General features: G+C 43.7%; 1 protein-coding gene across 1 annotated transcript in view; it reads left to right on the top strand.

Annotated features, from left to right (window-relative positions):
• The window catches only part of LOC126199506 (resuscitation-promoting factor RpfA-like), a 43,543-nt gene extending 36,093 nt beyond the window's left edge, over positions 1-7,450 (top strand). The window contains exons 2-3 of the mRNA XM_049936429.1: positions 4,114-4,552; positions 7,432-7,450. Coding sequence (XP_049792386.1) covers positions 4,114-4,552; positions 7,432-7,450 — 458 coding nt within the window. The remainder of the gene's footprint in view (positions 1-4,113; positions 4,553-7,431) is intronic.
• Positions 7,451-13,190: the final 5,740 nt, after the last annotated feature.

The raw sequence follows: 13,190 nt of genomic DNA, 5'->3' as shown, positions 1-13,190 counted from the left end.
TCTTGAGATAGAATTTTGGGGGCTGGTTTAATTTGTGTTCACTATGTCTGCCGAATTACAACAGTTGATCTTGTTACAGAGTCAGCAAATACAAAGTCTGGTGGACGCAATCGCCAAACAAGCGGCTAATCCACCACCACACAAGGAACAAGCACAGGCAGCACCGCCTTTTCGTGCTTTTGAGGCATCACGAGAAGAATGGCAAGAATATTTCGCGCAGTTGCAGGCGCACATGTCAGTCTACAAAATCACAGGTAATGAGCGGCAGCTTTATTTAATTTCCACTGCAGGCGTGGAAGTCTATAGACTACTTTGTAAGTTGTTCCCGGAATCCAAGCCAGAAGCTTTAGACTATGACGTTGTTGTTAACAAGCTTGCTGAGTATTTCGAGTCGCGAGTTCATGTGGCAGCGGCCAGATTCAAGTTCTTCAGATTAAAGAAACTGCCACATCAATCTAATAAACAGTGGTTAACAGATTTACGGGGCCTCACCCGTCAGTGCCGATTTAATTGTGTGTGTGGAGCTTCCTACAGTGATGTCATGTTACGAGACGCTATTACTCAAAACATTGCAGATTCTCGTATTCGTGCTGCTATCTTAAAGTTGCCTGACCCGTCATTAGAGACTGTGATGAACATTATTGAAGCCCAAGATACTTTTGACTATGCTGAGTGTGAGTTAGATCAGCCATGTATTTCTCAAATTGCCTGTGCTAAGCAAGTTCTGTCACGCCCGCGGCTCCACCGGCAGAGTCAGACTGTAAACACTAGCCGGCCGCGTCATGTTAAACACATTCGTCAGCCGCGTGTGCAAAATGATAGACTTAAGTCTTGCCCTAAGTGTGTTCTTGCTCATCCTCGTGAACGTTGCCCGTTACGAAACGCGGTTTGTCACTTTTGTCAAAGGAAAGGACACATCCAGACTGTTTGTTTGCGTAAACGCAAGAACAATTCTAGTGCTGCCCAGCCCATGGATATTCATGTTCTTCAAAGCCAGCCCGCCCAGAAGGTCGCGTCTAAAGACTCTTCCACGGTTCGTGTGGGTAATAAACTTGTTCGCAATAAGCCACCCACCCAGCCCTCTGCTATGCGACCCAAGCGTAATTCAAACGCTGTAAAAAGTAATGTACAGACTGCAAGTGAAGCGGGAGTTGTTGTTCCACCCGCCCAACCCACGAGTTGTCGTAAGCAGCGAACACGCGCTAAACGCGCTGATTTTGTGTCTTCCGCCTCCGCTGCACCGATCCAGAGACAGTGTAATAAACTATTTGTGAAGCTACGCATCCAGGATAAGACCTTCAATTTTCAATTAGACACTGGGGCGTCTGTGACTCTCATAAATAGTGCTACGTATGCGGCTATCGGCCGCCCTAAACTTTCAGCGGCAAAACATTCTTTGGCTACTTATAGTGGAGAACAAATTCCTGTGTTAGGTGTATGTAGCGTGCCAGCCACATTCCGTGGCAATACAAAAACAGTTTCATTCACAGTGCTCCGCGCTACAGACAGTGTAAACATTTTCGGATTGGACTGTTTTGACTTGTTTGGCCTGTCTATCCAAGACAATGTGTTGCAACTTAATTCTGTTGTTGTTCCTCAAGACAGCATAACCGATTTGTGTAAACGATACAGTGACATATTTAAAGACGAACTCGGTTGTGCTGCGAACTTTGCCGCTCATATTACGTTAAAAGATAATGCTCAGCCTCGATTTTTTCGTGCTCGTCCAGTGCCTCACGCCCTCCGGGCACCTGTAGAAGAAGAACTTCGTCGTTGGCAAAACGATGGTGTTATTCAACCCGTTTCAGCGAGCCAGTGGGCTTCTCCCTTAGTTATTATAAAGAAACCGTCTGGCAAGTTACGCTTGTGTGCTGATTTTAAGTCGACAGTTAATCCTCACTGTCATTGATTCTTTTCCTTTACCTAGACCGGACGAGCTGATGGATAAGTTAGGGGAAGCTCGTTTCTTTTCTAAAATTGATCTCCGTGAAGCATATTTGCAATTGCCCCTCGACGAGCAATCACAACAGTATTTTGTCATAAACACGTCGTTGGGGTTGTTCCGTTTTCTGCGTTTGCCTTTTGGTTGTGCGTCAGCTCCAGCTGTTTTTCAGCGTTTTTTGTCACAACTTCTGGCTAATGTGCCATCGTGTTGCAACTATTTAGACGATATTGTTGTGTCCGGTCGGACGCCTGCTGAACATTTCCGTAATTTGGAGTGTTTGTTTACAGTGTTGTCTCAGGCAGGCCTACGTTGCAACATCGATAAATGTTCATTTTTCCTTACGGAGATGGAGTATCTGGGACATGTTATTAATGCTCAAGGCATTCATCCCTCGCAATCTGCATGAATTACAAGCAGTTCTTGGCAAATTGACATATTATATTAGGTTTATACCTAATGCATCACAGATTGCTGCACCGTTGCATCGTCTCCGCCGTAAGAATGTTCCGTTTGTGTGGTCAGCTGATTGCCAATCAGCCTTTCAGCAGCTTAAAGAGGCTTTATTGAATGATCGTTGTCTGGTCCATTACGACCCTAACAAGCCTCTGGTGTTAGCTTGTGATGCCTCTTCTTTCGGCCTCGGTGCTGTGTTGTCTCACCGAGTCGGTAACACCGAACGTCCTATTGCGTTCGCCTCTAAATTGCTAAACAAAGCTCAGTGTAATTATAGCCAATTGGACAAGGAAGCGTTGGCTATTGTGTTCGGTGTCACAAAATTCCATCACTACCTCTATGGTAGACCATTCTATTTAGTAACAGATCACAAGCCCCTGACGTCACTGTTTCATCCGTCTAAACCAGTTCCTCAGCGGACAGCTTAGAGACTACAACGTTGGGCTCTTTTGTTATCACAATACCAGTATGAGATACTGTATCGCCCTACAGCTCAGCATGCAAACGCTGACGCGCTTTCTAGATTGCCGATTGCTGCGGATGATGTCTTCGATTCCTCTGACTTGCCATCAGATTGACGCCGATGAGCATCAATCCCTCCGGGATTTTCCGATTGATTATCGTCAGGTGGCACGTGAGACAGCTACGGATCCTCATCTAAGTTTACTATTACGTTTTGTTCAACGTGGTTGGCCGTCCAAGGCAAAGGACATATCGGATCCTGTGGTTCGTCGCTATTATCCGCAACGTCATCTGTTGTCTGTTTCGCACGGAGTTTTGCTGTTACGCACCGAGAATGACCAGCTTCGTGTAGTGGTTCCCCAAGTGCTCCAATCCAAGGTCCTCGACTTGTTGCACCAAGGTCATTGGGGAGTGGTCCGCACCAAGCAGCTTGCCCGCCGTCATTGTACATGGATCGGCATTGATAAGCAGATTACGCAGATGTCTACAGATTGTTCGACGTGTGCCGAACACCAAGCTGCTCCGCCTCAACGCTATTTTGAGTGGGCACGCCCTGCCGGTCCCTGGCAGCGAGTACATATTGATTTCGCTGGTCCGTATTGGAATTCTCGTTGGCTCATCGTGATAGATGCATTTAGTAATTTTCCGTTTGTTGTGCCCATGCAGTCTACAACGTCTGCACAATCTATACAGGCGTTGACTTCAATTTTTTGTATTGAGGGTCTTCCAGAAGTTTGTGTCTGACAATGGTCCACAATTTACCTCTGCTGAATTTGAAGGTTTTTGTTCTGCCAATGGCATTCGCCATGTTCTTACTCCGCCGTTCCACCCTCAATCGAATGGTGCAGCGGAACGTTTTGTCCGCACATTCAAGGATCATATGGACCGCCTTCGTGCTACGCACTCTCGTCAGCAGGCCCTCATCACGTTCCTGTCGTCGTACCGGACCACGCCACGCGACGGCCCTTCGCCTGCGGAGCTTCTCCACGGCCGTCGTCATCGCACCCTACTACGGTTGTTGCACCCCCCGGATCGACCCGCCGCTTCTGAGCATCGCACGCGTTTTCAGCGCAACGACGCCGTTTTTTTCAGAGTTTATCACGGTCGCCGTCGTTGGGAACGTGGTACCGTGATAAGTGTCCAGGGTCGCGGTTTTTATACTGTTCAAGGTACTACTGGGGTGCACAGGAGGCATCAGAACCAGTTGCGCCGTGCTGGCCGCCCGGATTCTGCCGCTCGTTCTTTGTCCACAGATTTGGTCCGCGGCGGGTTCCAGCCGCGCCTTCCGACTTCGCTGCCGCCCCCAGGGCAGCAGCAGCAGCCGTCGCCGCTACCACGCCGACGGCCCGTCCCGTTGATGCCTCCCGCGCAGCTTCATACGGGAGCGCCCCGGGTGGTCGCTCCGGCGCCTGCGGTCCCTCTTCAGTCACCACCGCCTTCGGAGCTGATGGACGTCGACCCCTCAGCCGGGCCGCCTTCCCCAGCGGTGGCTGTGCAGCCTGTACTGCCGCCGCTTTCCTTGGGCACCCCCAAGGAGTCTGACACCGCAGCGCCTTGTCCGGCGCCCACTCAGCAGCCGTCGACGCAGCGTCACGAGACGCTGCCTCTCTTCGTGGGTCCCGATGCCCCGTCACGTCCAGTACCAGAAGCTGCGCCCGTGGTCACAGGCGTGCACCCTGACCTCGGTTTTCAGTCAGTGTTTCCCGAGGCCCCGCGCAGCCAATGCTGGGGTGCGGACCGGGGACTGCCACCGACAACAGTCTCCGCCCCGGTCTCTTCTGCTACGTCTGCGGCCAGACCCCTCCCCCGCCGTCGACGCTCGCCACGTCATTATTCCACGACGGTGCGGCGATTTGGGGGGGAGGAGTGTTATATCCTAGCCCGTAATGCCAACCGAGCCCGCTGCCAAAACGGTTGGCAGCACCAAAGTCCGGACGCCGTCCGCATAAGCAGCGCCAGCGATACAGGAAATCGCCGCAAGTCTGCGCGCGCCACCGCTGGCTTCTGGCTTCTTAAGCGCTGGAGTCGCGAGCGCTAGGACAGTTCTGTATTCGCCGCTCAGTTGTATACCCGCCACCGAATTGTGTACTGCTAGTCAGTTGTGTGTTCATCGCAGCAGAGTTGTTGTTTGTCGTCAGCCGACGCTGATCTAGCCGCTCCGACTCGAACTAGACAGATTTCTGTAGACCATGTTCACCACTGTGTTCTGTATCGTCGTTAATAAAGATAAGTACCGACTTTCATTTAATCCGAGTTTTTGGATTTTCATCTTTCTGTTCACTGTTCCAGCGGACCGATCGGCCCGCTATTAAAAGTGTGGCGGTGACTTCGTAGGCCGATTCTACAGCGAAGTGTTGTCGCTACGAAGGCCGTCACAAAAAAGACTCACATCGCAATTTTGTTATGATGATGTGTTGAACTTTAAGACAATTTTCAGGAAGTATCAGTGCGTAAAGAAATGGGATACTGATGGACTGGAGGATGATGATGTACTTTTCGAGTTCTCCGAGGCACTAGATATGGCGATCATGAATGTTACAGTAAGCAGGCCAGTTGAAGAGTATTGCTGATCCCTAGAAATGGCGATCACCGAAGTTTGTCAGATAGATTCAGATACAAGAAAGGTATCTACGAAGATAACTTGATTAACAGAAGAAAGTTCTTAAAGTGTCTACGAAAGAACAACATACAAAAATTATCAGCGAACACAATATTAACGAACATAAGTCATATATAAAAGTCAGTATGATGGACAGAGAAATTAAAGTAAATGGAGGAAGGAAGAATGCCAATAAATGGAAAATGCGATTTATTCGGAAAGATGAAATCAGTGTGCTGAAAAGTGATAACTTCCGACGAAATCAAAAGTAACGTTGTCAACATACGAGCAAAGAGTTAGAATGGAATTTCCCTGTTTAACGCGAAGAAGAGAAGGGCTAGATGGAAACGGTATCATCGTGGGTCTCTAGAAGAGGAAGAAACTGTTGTTAACTCAATAGGAGATGAAACAGATGCCGACCTGGAGGATATAGGGGATTCAGCGTTACACTCAGAATGAGGTTTCGAGACTTCAGATCAAACACGCAAAAGGGATACACACCATTCTTTCCGGGTGTCTAAAGGCATGTGAGACGTGGTACCTATCAGATTATTTATGTTAGCGTACAGAACATATGAGACTCGAGACATAATATCCTACTCGGGGAAGAATATAACTGACAATCCAGAGGGTAGCAAAGACAGAAAAGCGCGAAAATTATCGCACTCTCAGCTTAATATTCCCTGCTGGCCCTTTTCAGACAGCTGACTCCGTACTTGCGAATAAAGGTCGAAGAATTTTCGTCATTGAGCAGGAAACTCTTCTTCATGGAAATTCATAATTTCTATCAAGACATTCAACTGATGCACATTACGAACTCCATCCTAGTTGCTGACAAGAATAATAATGGGAAGAAAACTGAGATATGTCACTTGATGAACAATTCGATCTTAGAAAAGGTAAAGGTACCAGAAATATAATTCTGAAGTTACATTAGATAATGCAGACAAGATATTTTTTAAAGATAGGAAACAAAACTAAGATACTTGGGTACGGTTGTCGACCTAGAAAGAGTACTTGAAAACATAAAATGGTACGAGATGTTTTAAGTTACCAAAATATAATATAGATGTAAAATGGATAATATACAATATAATCATATTCAGTCTACAAATCTAAGAATAAAAGAAGGAAATAAAAGGGAGTTTCATCGACTGAATTAAAAATTCGTGGTGAGAGGGCATCAGTGAAAAGGTTTTGACGTTGTCATTCACAGAGCCTTTGAATCAGAATTACGTGTTGGATTGAATGAACAGTCTATTGAGCGCGTAATATGTGTTCAAAGTAAACCAAAGAACGATGAGAAGTAGTAAATCGTGGGCTGTAGGAAAACCGGAAAAGTGGAGAACTGAAGCAGTTTAGTGTCACAGAACGATGCTAAAAAGGAAGGAAACTAGCAAGATGGGGAATAGGGAGGTTCTCCGCAGAAGAGGTCAGGATATGAATATTTGGAAAACACTGACTAGAATGATGGGATGAATGTGAGGACTTTAGGGAATAGCCACCATGACAATAAAAGGAGCCGTGGATGGCAAAAACTACAGGAGAAGACGATTTGGGACATATCTGACAAATAACTGCAGATGTGGGTTTTAAGTCTTGCTGTGAGGTGAAGGTGTTTTCGTGGGAGCATAAGCTGTGATGGGCCATATTAAAGCTGTCAGAAAACTAATGGCATTCGTGCCCCCTGCCCCATCCCAAAAAGATGGCAGAATCTCAAAAATGATGTTGCAGATGAAACAGCGGCTGAACAATATGAGCCATTTTTTTTATTTTTGTGACACATGGTCTTTTCGAGTGTCCAACAACACACTTAGCTTTAGTATTTCCAAGCAGTACTAATAGTATATAGTGATATGCTTTCATTACATGTCAAAGACAATGGATTCTCATTGCTCTGTCAATGACTTAACTCTTCTTTACATTTTTCATTCACTGTATATAAAACATATTTTTGTGAACCCATTTTCAGAAAGCTCCAAGAACTCTGAATGAAAATTGATTTTATATTCGCAGTTACGATACCTCTTTTGCTTCATCATCCTTGAGAATTCCCACAACATATTAGTATATTCGCTCCTAGGTCATCATTTTGTCTTCCCGTGCACTTAACTCGGTATATTGTTCGCCAAAGAACAGCCTACCACAAGACGACTAATATTTTATCCTACTCATCAGATTAATCTTTTATGGCTAGCGTACAAGTTCAACACCTTGATTTCCAAATAACTTATTCATTTACTCATATTCTCGCTTCCTTCTTACTTGATGTTCGTCAAGTGGTACGATCATAGGGATTATTAGAAACAAATTTCTGTGACTTTATTCTTGTCATAACTGTTTCCACTGGTTTTTCACTATCTTCCGTCTCTTCTTACCATGTGTTAACCTTTCTACTACGTCACAGCAACGCCAACAGCTTTTGTATATTCTTAATCTGCGCGTATGTTCTCGCCTTTGTTATGCCATTAACAAGATAAGTGCCTCAATGCATATGTTATTGCTCCCTTTACTGTCTTAGTAATGGTTTCCTGTACGTCCTCTTATTTGTAATTTTTGTTTCTTTTCTCGGTGTCTTTCAATGCAACTTCAACAAAACTCTATGTATCAAGAGTATTACATCTATTTAATCGACTCTTCTCCTTTAAATTTATGGCCTCTAATTTTGTTTTAATTTTTTGATTACAAACAGTCAATGTAAACCTTCAGTATTAATGGCATAATAAAGTCCATATTACCGGCCCTGTGACCATCACAAGGGGAAAAATACGAAAAGAAAGGAATGTAAAATGCAGGAATTGATTACATGTAAGTAGAGCTTTGTCTTTGTCTTCTATAGAAAGCATAGCAGACTAAAATGAGATCGTCGCTATGATTTAAAAATTCTCCTAAATGTGCTTAGCGATTAAAACCAGTCAGGTATAACATTATTCATTTTGCTGTGATCAAATTATTGGTAATTCTAGCTGTTGCTCTGTTGGAAATATGCCTTCTTTTCATTGCCACGACTAAATTACAACGAACGACACATAAATTAAATTGAAAAATAACTATTTGGCTCTTTTTAGACAGTTGGCTCCATACTTCCGAATAATGGTCGAAGGATTTACGCCATCTTAAAAGGAAACTCTTCCTTAGGGGAATTTAAAATGTCTGTGAAAACATTCAACAAGTGTACCTTACGAGCATTATACAGTTGCACCTCGCGACAGGGTTTGCGAAACTGTAAATCACATCGTACGAAGCAGACAGTGATACAGTAGCCAATCCTGTATTATAGTTGGCTTTCCTGATGCTTTAGAATCGACTAGTATTTCTTGCCTACCAGATATGAGAGCAACTCTTAGAACGTAAAGTTGTCGAACCGCTTGTCTGTCCAGCATCGGAAGCAGAGGCTGTGAATAGATTATAGCTTTACATACACTCGATCGATTATTTAGACTTCCTAGAAGGCATGCTACAATGTAATTCTGTCGATGCAAACCTGACGTACGTTCTACAATACAGAATGTTTGTAGTAGTGAAGAATGAAATGTGCATACCACAACCCTTCACAAAGCAGAAGCGTTTTGGCTGCAACGACCTCATTGCCAAGAACAGCCTATACAAAGTACACGGTGAACAGCATCGGAATGAATTATTGAAAGGAGTCGACTGTGATGGAATTATTGCCGAAGTAAGATTCAATTCTCTATGCAGATGAGAGCGTTCAACTCAAGCTGGTCTCAAATATAGGGTCAGCTCAAAGGGAATATCAAGACCACCTAACAACTGGGTCGCAAAAAAGAGAATGGGTAATACTGCGGCTATTTCTTGGGCAAACTGCGATTGTTTCCTTACTATCTAAGGTTAAAAGCAGATGTAAAAAAAATAATAATTTGCACAGAGACACTATTATTCCATGGCTTCCAGGACAGATGAGAGATTAATATTACGGTAAGTTTATGGTTCATAATTTAAGGATGAAGAGGATTTTCCACAAATTGTAAACAAATCTGAAGAACATAATCGAAAGCCACTATTAACTCTTCACGTCGTATATTCAACCAAAAATATCAGTTCATGTGGGAAACAGAAGTGGTATAATGCGTAATTAAAATAAAGTCTCCCAGCAATTTTTTCCTGTAAGATCCTTACAGCTTTCAGCAACCATTTGGTACAATATAGAGACCAACTGCAATAAGTGCATCATTATTATGTTGTTGACAAACATGTCTTCTTTGTGACAGGGCGAAAACTGAGGTTATGTTCATTAAAATATCCACAAAGAATGTGTTATTGAAATAAATCCTAAATCACGATTTCCTTGACTTTAAAATTAAAAACTCTCCAAAAAATGTTCAGTTTTGAATAACTATGAAGATCTGTATTTCATAAGGAACAGGAAACTAATATTGTCTTCATTACTTATGTATTAAGTTCAGTGCCAACTGAGTAGTGTATAATTCCTTTGTGAGAAATGTGCAGAATGAAACAGAAATACAACAAAAAAGTTTCGCAGGTTGTTTAGCGATATTTTCTATTTTGGTATAATCGACCCATGGTTTTCGGTTATGCAATTGCCTTTCGTTCTATTTCTTGGCCTCATTTATCTTTGCACTTAAAATATCCGAATATCATCCTGGGAATGTCGACGATATGCACTATGTGTCTTGTTTGGAAGCACTTGTTCCATCTCTCATGCGACTTTCTATTGGAGTACTCATGGTAGGTTGTTGAGAACAGTACAGCCCGCTTTACTCTTCGAACACAAGACTGCATAATGTACTGCTGACCTCTGTCTCATCTGTTTCCCTTTTTTCTCTGTGTTTTGCATTGCCGTATCACAGACTTTTTCGATGTTGCGAAGGTGTTTTCCCGTAAATAAAGCTTAAGTGGGATGACTTACTTTACCTTACTTTTTCGTGTCCGGTAACTCCAATTTGTTTGCCCAGTATTGGGCAATGTCCATTGCTTCTTCTTTAGCCAGCCATAGATCGACGAGGGTGCATCTGTGGAGGCAGGCAGGGCATTGTAGAAGATGTTCCATGTCCTGTCGAGTGCCGCAGTCACATTTGTCGTCATTTTCGTCCAACAAACCCCATTTGATCAGATTGGATTTCACAGGAGCCACCCCAGTTCTGATGCGGTTAAGCATTCTCCAGGTGTTCCAATCACCAGAAACGCCGCTTGGTGGGTCCTCTCTTAGTGGGTAAGGAAACGGCGTCTGGATTTGAGTCTGCTGGGGCCACACTCTGGGCCAAATATTGAGTGACGGGCATCAAAGGTTTGTTTTAGCTTCTCGGTATGTTCATGGGCTTTCCTTCGAGAGTCAGGGTTTGTGAAACCTGCGGCCCTGTGAAGATTTTCTATGGGGGTTGGGTCCATGCAGCCTGTGGGATGACAAAAGGAATAGTTTTTTTTTTTTTAATTTATGTTACACGTCTAGTTCTGCAGGGCCAAATTCAGGAGCATATTTCCAAGGTCATGGAACGTGTCAGTGCATGATATTACAACATAAATGTAATAACAGATAAAATAAAATGTTTATGAACCCAAAAAAGGCAAGCCACAAGCTTATGTAAACGCAATCAAGAGTATAACACAGGAATCAGCTTACTTTTTCAACGAACTCCTCAACAGAATACAAGGAGTGAGCCAAGAGGAAACTCTTCAGTTTCCATTTGAAAGCGCGTGGGTTACTGACAAGATTTTTGATTTCTTTTGGTAGCTTACTGAAAATGGATGCACAAGAGTCAAGAAAGTGCCATCCAAATGCAGATTGGATTTCTGTCTAGTATTAACTCAATAAAAGCTGCTAATTCTTGCGAATAAGTTGATATTAACGACAGTATATATGTGTGTGTGTGTGTGTGTGTGTGTGTGTACTGACGGTTTTTAATGAAATAATACTCAGCCAACATTAAAATTAATGCATGTTTATTTACACAAAATCAAAGCTCTTTATTTGCCGTTTTATTTAACAAAGTTATTTGTGAAAAATGATGCCGGCCCTGGTGGCCGAGCGGTTCTAGGCGCTACAGTCTGGAACCGCGTGACCGCTACGGTCGCAGGTTCGAATCCTGCCTCGGGCATGGGTGAGTGTGATGTCCTTAGGTTAGTTAGGTTTAAGTAGTTCTAAGTTCTAGGGGACTGATGACCTCAGAAGTTAAGTCCCATAGTGCTCAGAGCCACTTGAACCATTTGAAAAATAATGTCGTCAAGGTGATGTCCATCATTTCGAATGCAGGACTCAAGTCTCTCCTCAAAATCCTCCATCGCACGGACTAAAATCTCTGCAGGGATGGCAGCAATTTCTTGAATGATTGCATTTTTCAACTCGTCCGAATTTCGGGTTTGTGGTTATAGGCACAGTTCGTAAGATACCCCTACAGAAAAAAGTCACATACTGACAAGTCCAGAGACCTGGGAGGCCAAGGAACATTGCCAAAACGTGAGATAATCCGGCCAGGAAACATGCGTCTAAGAACTGTCATTGAAGTGTTTGCGGTGTGCGTTGTTGCCCTATCCTGCTGGAACCAAACGCGTTTTACAGGAATTCGTCGTCTTCTTAGTTCTGGTTTCAAGAATGTTTCAAGCATAGGAATGTAACGAACCGAATTAACAGTAACTGTGGCCCCGTTATCTTCAAAAAAATAAGGTCCAATAATGCCAACAGAGCCAAGACCACACCAGACTGTTACTTTTTCTGAGTGTAGAGGACGCTGGTGGATGAGGTGTGGATGCTCTGGAGCCCAGTAACTTAGGTTTTGCTTATTCACGGTCCCGTTTACATGAAAATGAGCTCGCTCATCAATAAAATTTCATTTTCTTTCGATCCCAAAATCACTTGCATTCTGTAAGCGAAGTCTTCTCGTAAAGCAAAATCAGTTGTTGGACAATGAGCATTTTGTAGGGATGTAATTTTAATTCTTTATGCAAAATTCGTCTAACTGATTCACGATTGATTCGTAACTCACTAAAATGACGACTAGCTGACCGTCCTGGGCTTCTGACTGCCACTTGTATTACCCTTTTAACATTTCATGGTGTCGTTACTCTGCGTCTCGGGCCAGGATGCTTCTTATCCAGTATGTTTCCAGTTGATCTGAAGTTTTCCACCCATCTGAGGATTGTGTTACGGCTCGGGACAGCTCCATGTCGACCGACATTAAACCGTGCACGAAACAATCGCTGCATAGCAATAATAGACTCACCACTTTTCACGAAGCTATCATAGACAAACACTCGACGTTGCAAGTCCCACTACTCCATAGTGACTGAGTAAATGAAACGGCGTCTTGTATGGATGAGAACTATCCCCACCACGACCACTTCCCACCACCGCGCCGTCCGTCTCCCGTGTGTCAAGCGAATGTACATAGGCCAAGCAGCCTAGTTCTCGTATCGAAGTATCACTTACTTCAGATGCTGTTCGAATAGTAAAAATAGCAGCATTAAGTATTTGAACGAGAGCCTGAACGTGGGCTTTCCACGACAGTTTATTATCTATCTGAACTCGTAGAGTTTGAGCTGTTCAGTTTATCATATGCCCATTCTGTGAAATTAAAATGTCGGTGTTTTTTAATTGTGTGTTAGAAACTGTAAAAACTGAGTCTTAATGTGATTTAGCATTAGTTTATTTTCTAAAAGTCGTGAACTTATGTCATGAAGTGCACTGTTCAAATAGTGCACTTAATGACATAAGCTATTGTTGCATACAGCATCCTCTAGAGTCATCAGCATACAGAA

Source organism: Schistocerca nitens, chromosome 8, assembly GCF_023898315.1.
Source record: "Schistocerca nitens isolate TAMUIC-IGC-003100 chromosome 8, iqSchNite1.1, whole genome shotgun sequence".
NCBI lineage: Eukaryota > Metazoa > Arthropoda > Insecta > Orthoptera > Acrididae > Schistocerca > Schistocerca nitens.
Note: the sequence above shows the minus strand (reverse complement) of the source record. Positions and strands in the feature narration are given on the sequence as shown.